Here is a 23,399-nt window from a genome sequence, read left to right on the forward strand (position 1 = left end):
CGTGTGTCCTTCCATGTACGCTAACTACTTTGTTTGGGCCAAGCCCAAATAGTAAAAAATAAACTTCCCAACCAAACTACCAACTATCTGTAAAAATTACCAAACAAAAATGCCCAAAAAGTTAACAGAAAAATAGTTAAAATATTTCAAAAAAATATTCGTAATTTTTAAAAGCACTTTAAAATTCGCCCAATTACTACAAAAACCATTTTGAAATGTACAACAGAAATAGATAATTTAAAAAAATTATAGAGTTTATATTTTAATGAAATATTAAGTTTTTTTAAAAAGAAAATTCCATGCTTAACATTTATTGAAATTAAATATGAAAAATGGCGAAAAATGACCCATCAAGCAGGTTCTACTACTTTTATCACCCAGTGCAACGCACGGGCATTTGTACTAGTATTAATAAATTCCCATAAAAAAACTCCTAAACTTCGCGGGCGCGAAGGTGCACATTGTGTTTTTAAAAGCAAAGCGAAGGACACTCGCTCGTTTTATTACAACACACAAGCGCCCAAATCCACTGACACCACACACCCATTGCTAAACACACAAGGAAGCGCGCGCCGCGCACACACACTTGAGCTACCATTGGCAACTTATTAATCGACCTCTTACATGTTGGCAGCGTGGCCCTCGTCGCCAGCGGTCTCGATGCCCTCGGCACGCGTGTTGGGTACGGCGCAGTTCCGCCGTATCTCGCCCTGGCTGCCGGTGAGCACGTCCATATAGCTCATCTTCACCATGGAGTGAGCAAACTCATTGAAGAAGACGAGCTGGTTGAGTGCGAACTGTGTGGCCATGCCTTTCGTGTCTGGGTGGTCGATGAGGCCCTGGTCGGACTTGAGCAGCCCACGCCTGGTGATGAGGTCCGTGTAGTACAAGTTGTCAAACACCTTTGGCGTGAGCCCATCGAGTGCTTGGGTTACGGTGCCCTCCGGGATGTCCTTGGCGCACTTGGCCTGCAACATCTTGGCGAACTTGGGGCCGATGGCCGGGTTGGCGTCGATGATCGGCATGAAGCGGTCGGAGAAGGAGGGGCAATGGGCGACACCAAAGGTGTGCGCGCCGGAGAGCGCCACCAGGTCGGCCACACCAAGGCTCCGGTTGCCGAAGGAGCTGATGAGGGTGGGCACATCAAAGGATGGCGCTGGTAGAGCCAAGACGAGGTCCGCCGACGCCGGGGTAAGCCCGTCGCGACGGCCCAAGGGAAAGTCGATGTAGGGCCCTCCAGCCTGGATCCAAGAACCAACGCGTATTCGTACATGGTAGTTAGTTATGTAACCATAGTTTGAGCAATAAAGACTTGGCTTTCCAAAAAAAAAACAAGTTAGTAGTAGTTATGTACTTTCTCTGTAAATTAATAGAGTGTTTAGAGCACTTCTACTAATGATCTAAACATTTTTATATTAGTTTACGGAGGGGTAACTGGTTTTGTCATTTTTCATATTCCCTCCGTCCCAAAATAAGTATCTCAAGACTCTCAACTTTGTATTAAAATGTTGTACTAAATTTAAGACACTTATTTTATGATGGAGGGAGTATGATTGAGAATATCTATCTTTCCAAGTCCACGCTATGAACAACTCGATCTACACAAGAAGAGTTGGAGAGGGTTGATAATGGCTATCTATGTAAGTCCACGCCAAGAACCATTCGATCTAGCGATGACTAGTTGGTTTCATCTTTCATGTCCGTGTGTTTGTGGCAGCCAAGTATATATACCTGCAGGAGGGCGTCCCTGGTGGCGAGGACGGTGACATCGGCACAGGAGACAGTCCGGGGGCAGGTGGCTTCGACGCCGGCGTGGATATCGTCGATGAGCTTGAGCGCCATCGGCCGGAGCGTCAGGTTGGGCCCCAACGCCTGCTCACTGTTGTTCCCCGTAAGGAGTACCGACGCGTCGCAGCCCTGCAACAGTAAAATACCAAGTACGTATGTACTACCTCAGTCTCAAAATTTGTACTATACAAACTTGAGACACTTATTTTATGATGGAAGGAGTAGTACATTTCATCTTTGTACATATAGTATGTAGAATTTTGTTCTTTCCCTTTCATTAGTTCTAGTTCTTCTGGAGTCTAGTCGTTTTCTTCCTCATGAGAAAAAATAATGCTCTCCCTCCGTAAAGAAATATAAGAGCGTTTACGGAGAGTACATACAAACACTCATAGAATAGTAGGTACATACATACCTGTGGGAAGCAGTCGTGGAAGAAGATGCGGACGAGGGCCGGTGCGACGCCGGGGTCGCGGCGGAAGGCCTTGGCTACGTGGGACCTCACAATCTGCCCCAGTTGTGGGCACGACATTGCGTAGAAATCCGGCGAGAGACCCTTGGCGGCGGCCGGTGAGGAATGGACGGCGAAGGCCAAGGCTAGGACGACGATGGTCGCTGCTGCCCTGGAGGACTTCATCTCCGATTCTTCCACCTACAACGGTCGTGTGGCTTCGTCAAGCAAAGCTAGCTCCATGCTAGCTATTTATGATGAGTAGGTGTCGGTCAGATCTCTCGGTGCAAGCAGCTAGCTCGATCTGATCCGCGACAAGTCGCAGAGATATGCTGTACTTATAACAATAGATAATTCAAGAACAAATCGCAGAGATCACGGATCCACGTGTGCTGCATGCGATCGAGCTAGCCACTCCATATCTTTCCTCCAGTACTATAATACTCAACGTACTATCCATGCGTTTCACCTGTCCTACATGCCTGGCTACCCAATAACATTGCCGGCTAGAGCTTGAGATCTTGCGTCCGTAATGTAATGTTTTTTCTAGAGAAAATGGGCCATAATTAAGGCCCCGGTTTTATTGAAACAGTGAAACCAGAGTAACCCACACATCAATCTTACATTACAAGCATACGGGCCCCAGCAAACATAGTAGTAGCAGAGGAGGGACTCTCGCCAAACTCTCCAGTCTCGCCACCATTGCAGCTGACTGTTCTTTTGCTTCAACAATGGTGAATGCTGCAACACATTGATGTTATTGTGAGATCAGGGCTGCCAAATCCAAAGATCATGTGATGCAACTACTTCAAGAATGATGGTTGACTTCTTACATGGCCCTGATATTGCCACTACAAAGCTTTTGGACAGTTCTTCCATTTCCAATGCATGCACTCAAGAGATCCGAGCAAACCTGACCATCCTCTTGCTTCCAAGATTGCCAAGAGCCTCTCGGTGTCTGCAACATTTGGTTCTCTCAGGTATTGAGATACAAGCACCGAGACCACGACAGTTGCAAACCTAACCATGACATCTCCGCATGTGCTCTCAACATCCGTAGGTACTTGTCCCATGAATCAGCGGCTGTGCCATATGCAAGCATCCGCAGTGTGGCCATGCCAATCCTTCCGATGGCGTCCTTCTTCAAGATGAGGAAGTCATCGAAGAGCCGGACCCCATGGTAGAGACGATCGAAGACATTTTTGTGCATCCGAAACCGCCGGCGAAAATTGTCAGGAAGAGTGCATCGTGGGCCAAGTTGTTGGACATTAGCGCGTCCTGTTGCGGTTGAGCAATCGACGACCCTTGATCGATCCCTTGAAATTGAGAACATGATCTTCCACACGCTTCACGTCAGCAAGGACTGCCTGCATCATCACTATCTCATCCATGTAATTCTCCTCGTCGGACGAGCCATCAAAGGACTCAACATAATGCTCGTGCATGTACTCCATATCCGAATCCATTGCCTCAAAGAAGAAGGGCCAAGAAATTTTAGCACGGGCATTTCACATAACAGTTCCCAGGCATGGTGAGTACCATAGGATCTGATGGTACCTGCGCGGCCGTCGGAGTAGAGGTGCGGAAGGACGGCGGAGGATAAGCGGCTTGGAACCTGGCTGTACCGCTGCAGGTGACGGACTCGTCGAGTACCGGCAGGGGTGTGCCGGGGCGGCCGGGGTGATAGAACAGCGGCGAAGGCAAGAGAGGAAAAGGGAAGGAGAGAAAATGGGAGGATGGTGGCGCGGAGTCCTGGAGGAGTTTCAGTGGGATTTTCGGTGGGCCAGGGATGTCGGAGTTCTACGTGTCTGTTGTCCGGATTCCCGTAAAGCCGCCTTGTTTGTATCAGGTTTGCTGGAAAAAGTATGCCTGGATCGATTAGCGGATCGATACAGGCCCGCGTTGGATGACACATCCGGACCGCGCCATATGTGGACGGTTTAAGGGTCGGCTTTGGAGGTGCCCTAAGAGAGCATCTCCAATGATACGCTCCATAGCCGTCGTTCCATTTGTTCGGATGGACACTCGCTCCTTGGTTGCGCTATGTCACGCCGCATTTGGGCTCTAGCAGACCCAGATTTGGTCGAAGCAATGAAGACATGAGAGAGCATGTTGCAAAGAGATGGAATTTTTTTTTGCACTCACTGCATTTTCTGTCGCATGTTGATTTCGTGACCATTCTGGTTACACTTTGGGCAAATGGCATTCCTGATGCAAGGCAATTCACGAGCATGATTTTCAGATCCCCCGATATACCCGTATTTTTATCCAGTTTCATGGGCGATCTCTGTGCATTACAGAAGGTATCTCCTGTTCAGGAGCAACCGGTTCGTGCTCATGTTGTGAGTGTTCGCTGGTTTTGAAAAAAAAAACAAAGTGGACAGAGGAGTCTTGAACTTCAAATATTGACTCCTTTAGCACTGTTTACTCGGATGGAGATTATTTTTGAAGGCATCAAGATTTTATTTCTCAAATAATCAAAAGGTCGTTTACATGGGAATAAGAAATAAAATCAGGGAATGTGGAGTCTTCAAAAATTTAGAAGTTCTTCCACTAAAGGTTTACTTTGCAGAATCATTAGCAACTGCATTTGCTTCATGCAGACAGTGGGTGTACGAGACCTTCGAAAAATTCATTGCTAGCTCCTTACATTCGAGCATAGTTGCCACATCCGAGCCCACATAAGTTCAGCTTGTTGCACTGCCTCTGCTGCAAAATTGCAATCTGTTTCGATATCAACTTTGTTGCAACCAATTTTTCCTGCTAGCTATAACCCATTCCTTACGTCTGTGATCTCTGCCGAATCAACACAGCTGGTTTGTGGGAGAAACCAAGTTGCTGCAGCTATGAAATTTCCTCTTCCATCACGGGCAACGGCACCTATCGCACCCGATAGTGTTTCAAATTGGAAAGTTGCATCTACATTGATCTTGCTGACATTAGGACATGACTTCTTCCACATTTGATCTTCCTTCCTTGTCAGCTGCTTTGATGAGTAAGCTCTAATGTAGTTCGTCGCAAGGACTTTAACTGAGACTGCAGATCTGTCTGGGTTTTGGATAGTTTCTCCTTTCACATATTGCCGGCGTTGCCACCAAATATACCATGATGCTACCATCACTAGCTCAGCCATTTGCAAACCCTCATGGACTGAACAATTCCTGGCCAAAATCTCCAAACATGACCGACCCCGAACTATCCCCTCGTACTGCGTTTGCTATGATTTCATGTAATCCAAGTTTAACCAGATTTCTTTAGCCCGGCGGCAATTGAAGAGGTCATGTTGGACGTCCTCAACTCCAATCTTACAGATCGGGCATTGTGGGCTTAGAGATATGTTCCTATCCGCCAAGATTCCCAAGCAAGGGAGTGATCCGTTTGGAGCTTTCCATGCAAAGTGCTTGATTTACGCGGATGGAGATGACACATACCTCAGATCTTCAACTATAATTTGTCCACGAGTTACTGATCCCGCAACCCTTGAAACCTTGGCATGGTGGGAAGTTCTGTCTTTAGCATCCGATTTGTAGCCTCGAAGCCTTGCCACGATGGGAAGCTATGCCTTTTAGCTTCCGATCTGTAGCTGAACCAAATTATCATAGCCTCGGACTGTAATTTAGTGGGTGGAGACATCGCTGCTGGCTAGGGAGGCAGAGACAGAAATATCACTCGTGAAATCAGGTTGATGGCATGTGAGTTTCCTGCTTGCTCTTTCGTATTTGAAGGGAGAGCAGAGACACATAGCCTCAGTAAATTCGCTTAAGTTTTTTTAAAGGACGACATGTTTGGTTCCTTTAGCCTCCTGATCATGATTGTATCCCTGTAAACATTATTGTCAATCATTAGCAAATATGCCCGTGCGTTTGGGACAGGAGAGAAAAAATCACATACTCCTAGCATAATAAGCACGACTCAAGATCCCCTTTGCATGTCCATGTTATCTATTTGAACATAGCGCCTCATCCATGTTATGGTTTATCCTTCTTCCCGCCTTCACCGAGCATGGTCACAGTGTCCACCTAATCGCAATGCGTCCGAAATATGGTCAATCCCAAGGTGATGATCTTGACCACCACACTCTCACCTGTCACTGAACCACCCCATCACAAGTGAATGTCTAATAGATTAATGGTTCACACTGATGTTCCAGTCGATAACAAGAAATTATGGAAGCTCAAAATTCCCATAAGAGTGAAGATATTCCTCTGGTTTCTAAACAGAGGGGTCATCTTAACTAGAGATAACCTGGCACGACGCAACTGGCAAGATAGCAAGACATGTGTCTTTTGCCAACATGACAAGTCCATCAAACACTTTTTCTAGTGTAAGTTTGCTCGTGCAATCTAGGCCATAGTTCAAGTAGCTTCAAATCTATATCCCTCACGTTGTGCATGTAACATGTTCGGTAATTGGTTGTAGAGTATCGCTAAACAATTTTCTGCACATCTACTCGTGGGGGCGGCTGCTTTATGTTTGGTATTGTGACTTACCAGGAATGATGTGATTTTTAACAATAAATGTGTTTCATCTCCTGTGCAGGTTATTCATGCGTATACGCGATGGTTTCGTACGTGGTCTATCCTGCAGAGGCCGGAGGACAGAGCCCTTTTTTTGACGGCGTCTACACGGCTGGAGCATACAACCAGGAAGATTTTCTCCCTACACGGATGGTGGTGTAATCTTTGGATAGGATTTGCCCCACCCTATGCTGGACTGATTTACTTTTGCTGTAAAACGATCTTTATTTTAGGGTACTTGGTGGCTGTGTGCATCATGCTATGCAGAGGCCGAGCATTTTTTTCAATGACGTTGTATCACCTTGATATATCAATTAATGAAATGTTCTTTATAAAAAAGAACTAAACCGAAAAATACTGTCTCGCGTGCTCCTCTGACCGTGCCGTCCGGGACGAGAGAAAATCAAGACAAGAATATAAAAGTTAAAGAAGCCAAAGAAGAACTATGGCGTCGTTGGATGTGAATCGTGCGGTCTATATCAATTCCTTGGTGGAATTAAACACGACACTGATCCGCAGATGTCCTGTGGCAATCAGCCAGAGAAAAAATAGTACTCCCTCCATTCCACAATGTAATGTACCCGCATTTCCCGAGATCCAAGTTTGACCTTAAATTTAACCAATGAGACCAACTGCATCGGGAGCAAAAATTATATCATTGAATTCATATAAAAATACGAATTCAATGGTATAAGTTTTGCTCCCGACGCAGTTGGTCTTATTGGTTAAATTTACGGTCAAATTTGAATCTCGGGAAACATAAGCGCACTACGTTGTGGAATGGAGGGAGTAGTATCAAACAGACGCTACGAAGCCATCCTCAGGCGACATACGAGATACGACGACTGCCGCGGCGGCGAGCTAGGGTTACAGCGCGTCTCGTCCTTCCTAATCTACCCCAGACACCATCCCGTTTGTGCGGGTTAGGGTCCTCCCGTCGTGTATCCCCTTTTAGCGCGGCTGCTACCTCCGGCAAGGCTCTGTCCTCGGGCGGGATCCATCCACCGGCATCTTGCAATTTCTACTTTCATTTTTCTTGAGGCATCCACCGGCATCTAGGTTCGTCCATATTAGGAGCGGATTATTCATTGCTCCTCCATGACCAGTTTTCTACATCTTTGATGACACGCAGATCATACATGCATCGCACACCTATTTATTCAGCCTAGCTACTCCGATGGACAAACCAAACAACCAAGAAGGCTCTATAAGAAACAACAGCACTCCTACTGGCTTGTTGCATCTACCCATTGTAAGGATCCACGTACTTCACCGACACGGGCTATCTCCTCCGCCATATCACAACTTTAATACTACTTGAATTGAGCCATATAACCACTACTTGACTGACTACTTATTACAGGATGTTCTACGCTGCATATTGTCACGGCTATCACTCAAACAAGTCGTGAGGATGAACATGCTTTCTCATGAGTGGAGACGACTAGGGATATGCCGCCCGGACCTGGTGTTCAACGGATATACCTTCGTCCGCACCAAAACAACCTGGTATAAAAACATGGACTCCGTAGCCATGGAATTCGTCACAGGAGTGGATAACGTGTTGCGCCTGCTGTCGCCTCCTTCCACCGCAACAACTACTACGCTGGATAGGTTTGTCGTCAAATTTGGTCTTAACATGCGTTATACACAACACATTGATAGATGGATCGACTTTTTGACCGCGTTGATGGGCAAGCACATTGGTATTGATCTTGTTGGAGGAAACACCTCTGAAGATGGCAAGTATGTTGTTCCTCTGTGCAAACTTAGTGGCCCAGATGGTTCCCGTGTCAAGTCTCTTTATAGGGCTAATGTCTGTCTAAAGCCGCCCCCTAGCTTCCGTGGCATCGCAAACCTTAAGAAACTCAGCCTACATTACGTGTCCATCGACGCAGGCGATCTCCAATGTCTATTGCTAAGCTGTGCTCTTCTCGAGAGTTTAAGCTTGGAGCGCTGCCCCTTGCCAAGTCTTAGCATATATCATGAGCTGAGGCAGTTGCAGTACCTAAGCGTGCGCAGGTGTGCAGTGGGAACGATACAGTTGCAAGCTCCGAACCTTACCACATTTGAGTTTGTTGATTGTCTGACGCCAATTGCGCTTGATGAATCTTTCAAGTTGTCAGAAGCAACCTTTGTGCTCAGGAGCAAATCGTTCACTTGGTGTTGTGATGCTACGGACTACATCTTGATGGAGCTTCCAACTATTTTTCCTCATGTGCATAAACTCTCTCTGCATTTTGTTGTTTTTCAGAAGGTTTGCTCTACGCCTTATTTCATTTTATGTTTCCATCAAGGTATCTGCATTCAGGTGCATGTTGAGCTGTTGATCCATCCCATGTTAATTTATTTCTTGGGATGTGCATTATTTCTGTTACAGGTGCATCGATTCAGTAAAAGCAACACCACTTTTCTCAATCTGCGACATCTGAACTTGAACATTAGCATCATGTCCAGTCCAGAGGATACTAGCTGGGTGACGAGGTTTGTATACCTGTTGGAATTAGCGCCTCTATTACAAGAATTGGAACTCCACGTTAGTGATTCAACTGTAAGTTCTTCAACCCTTGATCATGGAAATTTTTCTTTTTGACCTCCTCAATCGAACAAAACAACGAATGGTTGGATATACATATGCAGATAAAGTGTGATAGATTTCGCGTCCCTTCTGCGAGGATAGTGACGGTTGTTCCAGGGCCTCGACATCGTCACCTCAGGAGTGTTCACATTACTGGCTTTTGGGATTTGGTGGGGATAGCCGAGCTAGCGCTTTACATCCTTGAGAATGCTACTGTGCTCGAGCGTATGGTTGTAGATCCAGTGATATGGATGGACAAAGGAGATCTATATGAAGGTCAATTATATTCAATCAACAAGGACAGTAACTGCCAGGAGCTTATTTGACCTAAGCTTGCCAAGGAGGGGCTGCTGCAGCACAAGAAGTTTGCCGAGAAACACCTTAGTAGAGATGAGTTTCGTCACATCATAACCATTTTATGAATATCAATGCTCCGATAAGTGACCGATCAATGTGGTAAAATTTGACCTAGAGCTTCTTCCTTCCCCAAGTAAGCTCTCTGAAGACGATATAATCATATAAGGATCATTCTGAAGAGGCATGTACATGCTGAATGGTTAGAGACAAGTAGTGTGTCCGCTCTCAGAAATTCAGCTGTGTCGACACCCCATGTCCAACCCGCCTTGCATCCCCCTCGCGCCAAATTCTGCGAGTCTGGGCAAAATACCGGCTCCTTTTGCTTAGAAGGTTGCTTGCTTTAGCCTGTTGGTCAGTGTTAGTGAACCGGATGTAGTGATGCAATGTTATTCACCAATGGCGGAGCTATGTTGCTCCCCCCCCCCCCCAAACACTGAAGTTTTTTTGTTTCGACCCCCCAGTGATCTTCGGCTAGCTCCGCCCCTGTTATTCACTCTTGATTTACAATCTCAGGTTCAGATAACCATTTACAAAAATATACTTAGGGTAATAATTAGGAAACAAGGGATAAGCCAAGGTGAGGTTCCGTTGCACTTTTTTTAAACAAAAGTTTGTTCTTTCAGTCTGCAACACTGCCAAGAAGGCATCGTCGCCGTGGATTTTTTTTCTTGTAACTAACTTGTTGATTGTGACAGAGATGATATATTGGTACTTGCTTTCTTCCCTTTGTAGTCTGGAATGTCAAACCATGAACGTTCTGTTTTCTTTTGATTTTTCCTCCTGTCAATGACATTCCCCGGCCCGACCACATTCCCCGGCTCTGGCTGGGCAACCACATTCCCCGGCCCGACCAAGCCCAGTGTCTCTTACTCAGAGTTGGCCATCCTCCTTCCGTTTCTAAAAAAAGCACCCACCTCCTTCCTCAAAAGATAAAACCAATCAGCAGGAAACACGATACTCACTCATCAAAAGTAAATTCGGGAAAATAGTAAAATAAATAAGAAACCCTTGTAATTTTTTGGCACCGAGATGTTTGACTGTACTAGGAGGGTGCAATTTTTTGTGGTGAAATGACATTCGAGGAGCTCTTGAAAGAGAAACAGGTCACCGAAATACTTTTTTTTTCAAAGTTGATCCGATTTTATTTTTTTGTATAGAGCTCCTCAAAGTTGAGCCGATTTTTCCCTCACTCTGTTTTTTCTTCTGCTGCCCCCCATCTCTGCAAGTTTTGATTCTCATTTTCTCAACAGTCAAGGACTGCAATCAGAGCTTCTTTCTTTCTCTCCTCTCCCCTAATAATCATACTGGCGGTTTAATGGAGTGGTAATAAGGATCTCATTAGTGATGTTAAACAAACCAGATACAGTGATGCAATGCTAATTCTCCACGATTTACATTCTCATCTTGAGATGACATCTACATCCATTTAGTATCTTATGCCACTCCATGAGATGCCAGCCATGCTCATGTTACAAACTGATATGATACTTCTACTGCATGCGGTTCTGCAAACAGGAAAGGGAACTAGGCATAAGCCAAGGTGAGTAAATCATTTTTACACAGCTGCTGGAAAACAGTAAACAATCAATGTTTGCTGAAAAAATTGCTTATTTGTCATTAGCCAGGACCACTGTCGCTGAGATTAATTTTGTGCCTACCTACTACGAAAGGTCGTGTGGCCTGCTCAAGCTACCCACTAATTAAGCCCTAACTATTTTGTAAGAGGTTGGATAACTCCAAGCTGGCTAGCTAGCTCGATCTGATCCACAAGACCAGTTGTAAAAAATATAACAAAGAAAAGTGCGTAGCAGCTGGTTAGGTACGAAGACATATATAAATTGAGTACATTGCTTGATTGATTCCGTTCCATGGGGTACATGTTAATATGGTCGGACATAGTTTACTAATCAAGTTGTGGTATCCAAGTTGGATATACGTACATGCTTGACGAATCTGGAATCATTTTGGATGACACCCTAACGGTTGAGTACCTGTACCTGATCAGTGACAAACTAAAGGTGGCTAGCTAGCGAAGCAATAGGTGGTTAATTAGTTGGTGATACATACTAAAATAGTTTTTAAATAGCGGCTATGGCTCTTAGCGATGGACCTCTCTACATGCTATAGCGCCATCACTAAAATTTTACTTTCTGTGTAGGACCAAAGTCTCTTAACGCAATGCTATAGCACGAAACTGCTCAACAAACAACGCTATAGTTGTGTATCAATCGATGGATTCTTTCTCTAGGTTGGTAGCTAAGTAGTTGAGTGGAAGATGATGGAATTTTACCTTTCATCCACAGCACTATGCTTTCTCACCATATATGTATTACACGGTTGCTTATGCTTGAAATAGCAAGTTTTGGTAGCATCTCTAGGCTTATGTTGTGCTGACCATCATCCATCATCACTGGCACGGACAAGGCAGCAGTTCTCGGAGCTTATCTGGTTGTGCTGCATTTGATCACCACGTATATGATTGACCAACAATTACTATGGTTTTTTTGCAGGAAAAAAATTACTATGTTCTTCACAAAAAGGAAGTTATTGCTATGTTAATACAAGATCTAAATTATAAACAACTATATTTATATGCAATTAGTCTTGAATATGAATCTAAGACATCAATTTCATGTCGCATGAATTGCATACTGATAGAGTAATTATAAGCCAAACATTTAACTTAACAAAACTAAATGTGCTCCAAGACGAAGAATGGAGGCAGTGTGATGTACTGATGGTGATCGTACACCGGTAACCAAATGGAACCTCTTACGGTAGGAAGCATATACTCCTACTCTTGGTCTGCTGACCACTCACTCATTTTATTACAACACGTACGACAACTGCACAAAACCACTAGCACAAGGACACCATCTCTCCACGGCTACACACACATGGAACCGCACACACACGTGAGCTAGCATCGACAACTAACCAATCTCTCACATGGTGGCGGTGTGCCCCTCGTCGTTGGCGGTCTCGATGCCCTCGGCACGCCTGTTGGGGACGGCGCAGTTCTGCCGGATCTCGCCCTGGGTGCCAGTGAGCAAGTCCATGTTGCTCATTTTCACCATGGACTTGGCGAACTGACTAAAGAAGGAGGACTGGATGAGCGCGAACCGTGCAGCCAAGAGCGTCGTGTCGGGGTGGTCGATGAGGCTCTGGTCTGACTTGAACAGGCCCTGCCTCACGATGAGGTCGAGGTAGTACTTGTTGTCGAACACGTCCGGCGTGCGCACGTCGAGGGTCTGGTTGGCGGTGCCCTGGGGCACATCCTTGGCGCACTTGGCCCGCAGCCTCCTGGCGAATAACGGGTCGATGAGCGGGTTGAAGTCGATGTTCGGAGTGAAGCGGTCGGAGAAGGAGGGGCAGTGGGCGATGCCGAAGGTGTGCGCGCCGGAGAGGGCGACGAGGTCCGCCACGTCGAGGCTCCGGTTGCCAAAGGAGGAGATGAGCGTCGGCACGTCGAAGGAGGGCGCGGGCAGGGTGTCCACAAGATCCTGCGACGCCGGGGCGAGCGCGTCGCGGCGGCCGAAGGCGACGTCGAAGTGGGGCCCGCCAGCCTGCATCCACCACGTACCCGCATAAGCTAGTCAATTAATCGGTTGTGCTGTTTCCATACGAGAGTAGAGAATAGCTCTCTGGGAGTGGACGCTAAGAATAATTGTCCGACTGAGCTAAACAAAACATTTTGGTTCGAAGTGTAGTGTAGGTGTACCTGCACGAGGGCGTCACGGGTAGCGAGGACGGTGATGTCGGCGCAGGAGACGGTCGGGCCGCAGGCGCGGTGGACCGCGGCGCGGATGCGCTCGATGAGGTCAAGAGCAACGGGGCGGAGCGTCTGGTTGGGCACCGCATTCAGCTCAGTGTTGTTCCCGGTGAGGAGCACCGAGGCGTCGCAGCCCTGCGGGAAGCAGTCGTGGAAGAGGATGCGGATGAGGGCCGGGGCGACGCCGACGTCGCGCCGGAAGGTCTCCGCCACGAGCGTTCGCGCGATGTCCTCCAGCTCCGGGCACGACGCCGCGTGGAAGCCCCGCGAAAGCCCCTCAGCCGCCGCCGACGAGTGTGCGGCGCAGATCAAGGCTGCAAGGACGAGGACGGCCGCTGCTGCTCTGGACGCCATGGCTGCCGCCCTGTAGATGTAGCTGAGCTTTCTGCACGGTGGTCGTGTGGCTTGCTCAAGCTATGGACACTAAGCCCTTGTTACTTATACACGGCTAACCACCCCCAAGCTGGGTAGGTACGTAGCTTAATTATGCGTGACTAATGCGCGCGCGAGCGTCGGAACGCTCGGTTTCTGACCAGGTGCGTTTCCCTGATTAATTAATGAAGTTTCCTTTTTTTTACGCTTGGGGTTTCCTTTTTTTACGCTTAATGGGGTTTCTTTTTAGAGAGAGAGAGGGATTAGCCCCCCATTGGAATCAGAGGGGCGAGAGATTAGGAGCATGCTTGGATACGTTTTAGTCCCATGACTAAAAGTAGTGGGACTAAAACTTGCTAGTCTCACCCATGCTTGGATCCAAGTACTAAAGAGACTAAAATCTAGTTATTGAGCATTTATTATCCTTCAAACCCTCCAATCCAGAACTAAGAAGAGAAATTAAATGAGGAGAGAGAGAGCTAATACATATTTTAGTAGGTTTCCCATGACTAAAAGATTTTAGCCTCAAGACTAGTCCTAGCCTCTCTTTAGTCAGGGGTGCTTGGAACTTTAGCCTCTAAAAGAGACTATTTTTAGTCAGACTAAAAATAGTCCCTTGTATCCAAGCACCCTCTAGGAGAGGGGGTGGGCCCGTGTAAATTCACCAGCGAAGAGAAGGTGGTGGGTCCAGATACTTGCATGAGACTGCACCCTTCCTTGCATGTCGCCTCACGCTTGTCACATGGTGGCCTGCTAATGATGACCATGCCGATTAGAAAAAGGAAGTGGAAGGAGAGGGGCGCTGTCTGTTCGGGCGTTGCAACACGCGCGTGCGAAAGAGTAAATCCGCTTAATTATTACTCGTTCGATATGATCAGAGACTGTACAAAGTGGAAAACATGTGCAGTTTCCAATTAGTCGCATTGACTAATGACTAGTCAAGGTGAGGGGAGAACGGTCGGTGAGAATGCTCGATGCTGCTTGTTAAGTAATGCTTAGAAATTTCCCGGAACTTTCCGTGTGCCTTGCACCCAACAACCCTTCACTACACAACGACATGTTATTATGTTAACTCCATTTGCGCATGGCTGGATATGACATAATTTAGGATCAAGATGTGACATCCAATGCAAGTTGGATATACATAAGGGGTCTGTAAGCATTTAGAACGACGTACGCCCTGCTAGGTACGACCTACACTGGATCGGATCAGTCCGGGTGTGCGTTCCCACGCTAAGAGCATTACTAGTAGAACCCTCAAACCCTCAAATCCTTAAAGCAGTTTTAAGGGTTGAGAAGTGTCACTTTTTGACACTTTTAAGGGTTAAAAAACAGGGGCAAATACTAGAACCATCAAACCCAACCCTTATAACGGAATATTCCGTCGAGCACCTCGGGCATTCGTCGAGCACCTCGTACACGACGAGCGGAGGGTCGGCGATCGGGGGCGCGGGCGCGGTCTTCATCCGGGAGGTGGTCCTCTTCACGAACAGGGTCCCTCCCGCGGCGAGCTTGGCCACCGCAGCACCCTTGCGTGGTGGGCGGCTGCGGCGGGGCGAGGGAGGAGGCGGGGGCCAGGGCTTTCACACATCCTTTCTTTTTCTCGAACCATGCACTGTGGACAGAGATCGGATGTTTCCTCCGGCCACCTATATCTTTTGTGGTGGTAATAGGATGTGCATTGCTATTGTTGTAGCGCACGACAATTCTTTTGTTTTCTATGTTTATTTATAAATAATCTAACTGCTGCGGTCACGATGGATTTTTTTTAGGTAAGTACATCCTCTCGTTTGTCCTCTTCCTCTTGTATATTTACTCTTCGTCTCTACTTCAAACTTTATGCGTGGCTAGCTATGCCAACGCCGAGGGCAGTTGCCGACAGTTTGAATAAACAGATCAGTAACCAAATCGGTAAGGTAGTCGGTTCAGGTTTTCACCTTCGCACGTCCACTTTCTACTTTTTTAGTCATAAAATATATTTATCGGGAGTAATACATTTTCTTTGACCGTTGGTTATTGGGCCGCACTGTTAGGTATGGCATGTTTTCCTAGCGATCTGTGATCGAATTATCCCGAACACCCCCCCCCCCCCCTATGGTTCAACGGTAAAATTGTAAAAAATATATATGGAGTGACGCTTCTGTGAGAAGCTGGGGAGGGGGGCGATTCTCCCAAAAGAACTGACCCGCCTCCATCCTGGGTTATAAGTCTTCTCTATATTTTGTGTCAATATTTTACTAGATATTTAACTAACAAAATATTAATGTATGTCATAAAAAATTATATCGTTGCATTATAGTTGAACATTGTTTTCAATTAAATTTTTGTACATGCATTAATTTTTTGTTAGTTAAATTTAAGATTAAAATTTGACACATAATACAAAAATACTAATAAACCAAGACGAAGGTAAATAGTAATATGTTGGAATTTCAGCAATGATCTTTATCTTGCCAGTGGTACTAGGAGTACTATTGCAAGGCCCTTTACCTATGGCTGTCAAACCAATCTCTGCGCTCCCAAGTACTAGAATATGCATGCGTCCGTTGAGAGGAGGATGTAACAATTGCCCCGATTATTTTAGGCACCTTGGTCTAAGAGCTCACCAATGATTTTACTGCTAGGTTATCACTACAGTATCACTCTATCTAGGACCCATTGCTCTGACATAGAAGACTTGTGCATTAACACGCTGAGCTGATCTGAGCTCGCACCCTCTCAATTATCGGAGTGCAAGAATGCGCCCCAAGATGGACCTGACCTGCTATATCAATCAATAGACGCCAGGACTGCACAGCACGGGATGATTCTTCAACCGCCAACTGTTCCCTGCATGCAGTAACTACACAAACATGTATTACTGTCCCTTACCAGGGCCAGACGCCAAGGTCCCTGGCGTCTGGACCCTTACCAGGACCAGACGCCAGGGACCCTGGCGTCTGGCCCCTTTGCCACGTCAGCTGGTCAACATGGTTGTGGGTCGTACGGGCTAGGGACCAGACGCCAGGGTCCCTGGCATCTCCGGTGCAACCCAGACGCCAGGGATGTTGGCGTCACCAAAAAAGATCAGATTAGGAATTTTTTTGCAACCGAGGTCAATTCGGAAATTTGTTAGCACAAAGGGTCAAAACAGTGATTTTGTCCGTTTATAGATTTGGAAGCTTTTTTGTCATCGGGATTTTATGGTGGAAATGCTTACTTTTGGACAAGCGGTGATGGCAGCTGTACGTGTTTGATGGGGCCGTTTTCAGAATTGATGTTTCAAAGCCTGTGCAGAGCCGTACTCCGTGCGATGGGTTTGGATTGGCTTGGCGTTTTTGAAAGTTTGAATTGTTGTGGGGCTGGGGAGGTTTGCCTGGTTGCGCTGTTGGGCGCTGGTGGACCTCTTCCTCTCCTTTGTTCTCCTTTTCCGTTCCTTTCCGTTCCTTTAGTGCCATCTTTGTCGTACCCGTCGGCCCAGGAGGCGCCGGGATCCAGGCCGTGCGCGGGCGGCACTGAACGGGCTTGGGGCCGACGCGGTGGTGCGTACTTGCGGAGGATTCGAGGGCTTCTTCCGGATGCGCACGGCGGGGCAGTTGATGGTAGGACAAGGACTTGTGGTGGTCTGCACGGCAATCTCGTGTAGGCGCATGCTGAGACAACGGCGCGGGGAGGAAGGTGGAGAGCGAAGTGGGCTCGCGCGGGGGCCCTCGTGCAGCAGCGCCGCCGTTGTGTCTCTTCAAACAACAGCAGCTCCGACGGGTGGAAAAGATGGAGATCGCCATGTGTGGCGCCGCCGCGGGAGATGCGTAATACACGGGTGGGAGGGGGGGTGAAACTAGAACTGGAGGAAATACCTAATGCCTATCGTGGCCATTCGTCTGGGATCGTACGTTAATTTTGGTGGACTAACGAGAAGGCTTCGATTCGGCTTCGAGAATAGCGGCCCCTCTGGACATCCGGCCCAGGAGCAGCCCACGCTCGAGGGCAGACACATCGGACGATCGAGAATGATCTGGGCACAGAATCTGACGGCCAGAAACATGAAGCGCTGAGAGGGCTCGCTTTAGGTGCGGTTATACTGTCCTTAATGTTTGGGTCACTCAACAACCCATTGAACCGACCCGAAGAAAAAACCCATCGAACCACATACTTAATTTCGGCTAAAAATCGATGAGATCGTCTGCAAAAAAAAAAGTCAATGAGATGCAGCCGCGCATGTAAGGAATCCCTTCTATAGGCTCATCCATGCTGAGTGCGGGCGTCCTGAACGCAGCGCCAGATGCACGCAGCGCATCGACGGCTGCGGCGCGCGAGGTGATGTGTGCAAGAGAAAGCATCCAACTCATTAAAACGGGAATACATAGCTGGATACAAGCAAATACAACTCCAAAGTCTCGCCTGGTGGGCTCGCCGCGGTACCTTTTTGACGTCGATAGGGGCCGGTCCGGTCAGAGCGTGCAGGGCTTAATTATTACATTTTGGCTAGCGGGCCCTAGCTATCTGCCGACAGAATTTCTGTACGACACGGGTGGGGTGGCGTGTATCCGGCTTGGGCGCAGGACGGCCGCTCTCTCGTCCGTCCTACGTCTAGCACTCGACCCCCTTTTCGGATTTGGGGCAAAAACAACGCCGAGCCGGAGGGAGTGGTGCGTGCCCGTGGTTTGTCAGGCTGTGCTCATGGTGATTTCAGCTGCGGCGGCGCCGGCACTCGAATCCGGGTGAGTGAAACTCTGCTCATACATATTGTTCTTCCTTCCAATCTGTAACTTACACAGCTCGCGCCGCTCGACGGTACTGCAGAACGACGTCGGCGGCCAATGATCCGGCGGCGCGCTTGGGGGCATCCGTTTCGGCCTATGGCGGCGCCGCGGCGGCAGGGTCGGGAGTTGGCTCGCCGGATTCGGTGGTGCGGCCGGTCTCTCCTGATATGCGCCCGTCGGAGGAGGGGGTGGCACAGCAGGCGGCGGAGAGGGCTTTGTCTGATATCGAGTTCTCCGGGGGGTCCTGCACAACCTTCAGCTCTGGCGGCGGTGATGTGGCGGCCGGAAGCGCCGACGGCGCTCCTCCGCCCGTCGTCTCGCGCTGCTCGATTCAGTCTGTACAACACAGTGACAAAGCTTCCGTAAACACCACCATCCGCGTTGGCTGGAAGCGCAGGTATCTCACTGATTTCTTTCACTGGTGTCAAAAAGATACGTTGTTATTGATGTTCCAGTCGTATGTGCAGTTAGGGATTAGTAAGCTGGCCGGGTTTATTTGTTGCAACATCTGTAAAACTTGCTATGACGACAGAGTAGAGTCTGGATAGACGTTGGTGGATTTTTCATCAGCTTCGATCCGGCCATATTAAAGAGATTTTTTTGAAAACCGTCCTCAGCAAATTGATCAGACGATGGATAAACCGTTTTTTCTAGTCATAGACAGTGGTAGAAATCTAGTACACAACAAGGTTCCGAATTAAGCTACTGGTCTTTCGATAGTGAAGTTCCTTTTGCAATCCTAACTGTTTCCATGGGTGTTTGTGGAATGAACATGCGCGCAAATAGGAAAAATACCTCTTTTCCCAGGTGTGCCTTTGTTTTACATTTTGTTTCTTCTGAATTTGGGTTGTAGTTGGTTAGTTAGGAGGCCACGGGCGCTAGACGATCGGTGCTGCAGTGGTCGTGATAGCGTGCGGGCGTATCCGAAGCTTCTCTATGATGATTCCCTGACTTGCGATTCTTTTCTATGAAATCTGAATTCAGTCTAGTAGTGCTACGTTGTCGATGTGGCGCATTAGGCTTGCTTGGTTTTGTTTTTCCACATCTCGGCACCGTGAAAATGGCCGGTCGTGCTGTAGTTGATTCTTTAAAAGAAGCGTTAAACCCCGACGGGAACAGAGGGCGGCTAACAGCCCTATGCAAAATTCACACAGGTGACTCCCCATCACCACGAGCCTGCGAATTTGGAGTATTAAGCTAGTTCTCTTGCACGAGTTAGGTCCTGTGCAAACTTAGCGGGTTTTCCCCATTACAGTCATGCTTTCTGTTCATCTTTGTTTCCTTTCTGATTATGTTGGCAGGCCAAGAGGCCCGCAAGGACCAGCCGAGCGGGCGGTAGTGGTTGATCGTGTGCCAGCACTTGAATCTGCCATACGAGGATTCACTGACAGGAGGACTGAGGTGGTAGTGAACCCGGTGCTTGGCACAATATTCGATTCTCTGCCAGAGGCGTATGAATTCTACAATTTATATTCGTGGGAAGTTGGCTTTGGGATTCTCTACGGCAAGAGCAGGCAGAATGTTAATGGGACCAAATGTATGCAGGAGATCGTGTGCGGCTGTGCTGTAAGCTACTTTACTTGTTTGGGTATTTTGTTGTGCTTCTTCGTGTGTTTTGTGATTTGTTCTGTGCGGAAGAAAACTAACATATTTTTTCTGCGGATTTGCTGTTGTAATCATTCGCAGGGCAAGCCAGAGAGGGAGAACAGCTCGTCGATGAGAAGCAACTGTGCCACCATGCTGCGTCTGCACCGGACAGATGATGGTGGATGGTATGTATTGGAGATTCGTGCTTCCCACAACCATGAGCTGCTTCGGACTTGTGCAGAGAAGCTACACTGGCCATCACACCAGCGCATTGACACATACACGAGGGACCTTGTAAAGCAGTTGCGGCAGAACAATGTTAATCTGGGGAAGGTGTACAGCATCATTGGCAGTCTGTTTGGCCGGATGGAGAATGTACCGTTCACGAAGAGGTGCCTTCGAACTTTCTGTGGGAAGTTGAGTAGGGAGCAGGCGGACGATGATGTGCGCAAGACTATGGATGCATTCTCCGAGCTGGGATCTAATGACCTAGAGTTTTCGTATGTGGTTGAGGTTGATAAAGAAAGCAAGATAAAAACACTGTTGTGGACTAATGGGAGAAGCAAGATGCAATACCACAATTTCGGGGATGTCATAACATTTGACACAACTTACAAGACAAACCTATATGACATGCCTTTCGGATTGTTCGTGGGGGTGAACAACCACTTCCAGAGTATCATCATGGGGGGGGGGGGGGTCATGATGAGGGAGGAAACAATCGAGAGTTTTAATTGGGTATTCACCGAGTTCATTAGGCTAATGGGTGACAAACCTCCAAAAACAATACTAACAGGTTGGTTTACTCCAGGAGCATTCACCCGACTGCCCCTCCTATTTGCATTTGATATTAAAAAAACCGGTTACACGCTAGTGTGTGTGTCGGTTAGTTTTTGTGTTTTGCTAACAAATCCATGTCTGATCCAGGTTTCTCTGTCTGCAGATCAGGCCCGTGCTATGGAGGTTGCTATACAACAAAGGATGCCAGATACAACACACCGCTGGTGTAAGTGGCATGTGCTTCGGAAGGCGATGGAGCACCTCGGTCCGCATTACACAAAACGGAGTGACTTTAGGGCCGCTTTGCACAAGGTGGTTAATGAAATGCTGACCATTGACGAGTTCGAAGCAGCTTGGGCTGACCTGCTTGACAGATACAAGCTGCACAACAACACTTTTCTGATCCAAATATTCGAGGTTAGGCACAAGTGGGCAAAACCCTATTTTAGTGGCAAGTTCTGTGCGAAGCAAACTAGTACGCAACGGAGCGAAAGTGCAAACCATTTGTTGAAGGGCTACATCCCCCCCGCTTGCCCAATGAACCTTTTTGTGAAACAATACAGTAAGCTGCAGTTTGACCAGGAAGCTGAAGAAGGGTTCCAAGAGAAGAGGACCAGGCTGGTACGTGCAGGCGAATGACAGTTGAAACAATATAAAACCCGTGCTCCGATTTTGCCATCTTGCTAACATGCTTTAGTCTGACTCCTGGCAGGGCGGTGTGGTTCTCCGATACAATTTCCCTCTGGAGGAGCATGCGAGCCAGGTGTACACCCGGACTATGTTCGAGATGTTTGGTCAGGCTTTGTACCGCGTGGGAAGATATGATGTCGAGGAAGTCCAAAGGGGCAGAAAGTACAACATGCGGCATGTGGAAGCTGAGAAGCGAGAAAAGTGGTGCCGCGAGATGCATGCAGTCGATGTCCATGATGGCGGCGCTCGTTACTCGTGCGAATGCGGCTTGTTTGAGCACATGGGGATGCTTTGTTGCCATGCTATCAAGGTCAATCCTAACCCTACCACTATATGCGATTGCCTTCTATGCGAACATTATGTGTGACCTTCATTTAGCCATCTTTACATCTTCATGTCTGGACGTTCTTCAACCATCCTCCCTTGCCCTTGCATCCAGGTTCTTATTCATTTGGGAGTGCGGAAGATACCGAGTTTCCATGTAATGAAGAGGTGGACAGTAGATGCCCGCGACAACTTGCCGCTGCACCTCATCCATTACCAGAAAGATCAAGGGCCACCGCGGCTGTCATCCTACCGGCATACGGCACTACACCTGACAGCGCTAGAGTTCGTGTAGCTTGGTGATAGCAATGTAGATGCATTCAATAGAGCAATGGACATTTTAAATGCAGGCAAGGCTGAACTGACTGTTTTGGCAGCGATCAAAGATGGCAAAAGTTTGGTCGACCAAACTCAAGTTGGGGATTCAGCCAATCCAACCATGCCACTATGGCAAACGGCTCGCAACAAGAAGATGTGTGTTCTGAGATGATCATCTCCACTGAATGTGGCCTTGGCTCTGTGTCTGTGGGAGCTGCATCATCGACGGGCCCATTATCCACATTATTGGTGCCCGATAGGAAGAAACATAAGGGTAGGCCGACAACGGCGAGGGACAAGCCTGGATATGAGGTAAAAGACGCGAGATCAAGATTTTGCACAATTTGTAGGGAGAAGGGGCACAAGAGCACAACGTGCCCCCGTAGGGGTGACCTTCCGAAGAAACCTCGCAAAATCCCTACATGTGGCAATTGTGGTGTGGTCGGGCACAAGAAAACAAGCTGTTTCAACCCGGTGTTGCCGTTTGTGAAGAGGCCTCGCGACGGACCAGTCGAGTGATGTTCAGTTTCATTTTTCTGATGCGTAGAAGTTGTTGAATCAGTCCAGATGTAAGTTAGTATATTTATTTGGACTTGTGAGTTGTAATTCTAATAAACCTGGAGCCTGACTGTGGGCTACTGTACTTTGCTTGCTGCTTTTTGAGATACTATTTTCAGCCGTTCTGGTTTAGTTTCCTTTGGGCCGGCTGCACACTTGTTCATTTTCAAATTGATTTCCAGTCCAGCTACGTAGGCAAGATTTGTGCTTGCTGTGCGGTGGGTGAGTTTAAAAAGCCAGTTGACGTTCCTGGCTCGTTGTGTGGTCGCCTCTGTTTATAGAGGACAAAATCACTGTTTTGACCTTTTGTGCTAACAAATTCCCAAATTGACCTCGGTTGCAAAAAAATTCCTAATCTGACCTTTTTTGGTGACGCCAACATCTCTGGCGTCTGGGTTGCATTGGAGACGCCAGGGACCCTGGCGTCTGGTCCCTGGCCCGCACGACCCGCGACCACGTTGACCGGCTGACGTGGCAAAGGGTCCAGACGCCAGGGTACTTGGCGTCTGGCCTTGGTAAGGGTCCAGACGCCAGGGTCCTTGGCTCTGGCCCTTGTAAAGCGTATACA

General features: G+C 47.8%; 3 protein-coding genes across 4 annotated transcripts; 1 reads left to right on the forward strand and 2 right to left on the reverse strand.

Annotated features, from left to right (window-relative positions):
* Positions 1–295: 295 nt before the first annotated feature.
* On the reverse strand, positions 296–2,480 carry LOC123042902 (peroxidase 12). Its single transcript, XM_044465262.1, has 3 exons — positions 2,201–2,480; positions 1,732–1,917; positions 296–1,241 (listed from the first exon to the last, which is right to left on the reverse strand). The coding sequence occupies exons 1-3, from the start codon at positions 2,420–2,422 to the stop codon at positions 621–623; spliced, it is 1,029 nt and encodes a 342-aa protein (XP_044321197.1). The 5' UTR covers positions 2,423–2,480; the 3' UTR covers positions 296–620.
* A 9,924-nt stretch (positions 2,481–12,404) lies between these two features.
* LOC123042903 (peroxidase 12) lies at positions 12,405–13,865 on the reverse strand. The gene is made up of 2 exons (XM_044465263.1): positions 13,410–13,865; positions 12,405–13,254 (listed from the first exon to the last, which is right to left on the reverse strand). The coding sequence occupies exons 1-2, from the start codon at positions 13,812–13,814 to the stop codon at positions 12,634–12,636; spliced, it is 1,026 nt and encodes a 341-aa protein (XP_044321198.1). The 5' UTR covers positions 13,815–13,865; the 3' UTR covers positions 12,405–12,633.
* A 4,477-nt stretch (positions 13,866–18,342) lies between these two features.
* LOC123047547 (protein FAR1-RELATED SEQUENCE 5) lies at positions 18,343–22,986 on the forward strand. Of its 2 annotated transcripts, XM_044471132.1 has the most exons (8): positions 18,343–18,532; positions 18,615–18,971; positions 19,876–20,140; positions 20,261–20,957; positions 21,105–21,562; positions 21,654–21,941; positions 22,071–22,240; positions 22,333–22,986. In XM_044471132.1, the coding sequence occupies exons 1-8, from the start codon at positions 18,492–18,494 to the stop codon at positions 22,790–22,792; spliced, it is 2,736 nt and encodes a 911-aa protein (XP_044327067.1). In that variant the 5' UTR covers positions 18,343–18,491; the 3' UTR covers positions 22,793–22,986. The 2 variants fall into 2 exon arrangements, with proteins under 2 accessions (XP_044327067.1, XP_044327068.1); XM_044471133.1 differs by having other exon boundaries at positions 22,071–22,571.
* The last annotated feature ends 413 nt before the right edge of the window (positions 22,987–23,399 follow it).

The sequence above is a fragment of the Triticum aestivum genome, chromosome 2B, assembly GCF_018294505.1.
Source record: "Triticum aestivum cultivar Chinese Spring chromosome 2B, IWGSC CS RefSeq v2.1, whole genome shotgun sequence".
NCBI lineage: Eukaryota > Viridiplantae > Streptophyta > Magnoliopsida > Poales > Poaceae > Triticum > Triticum aestivum.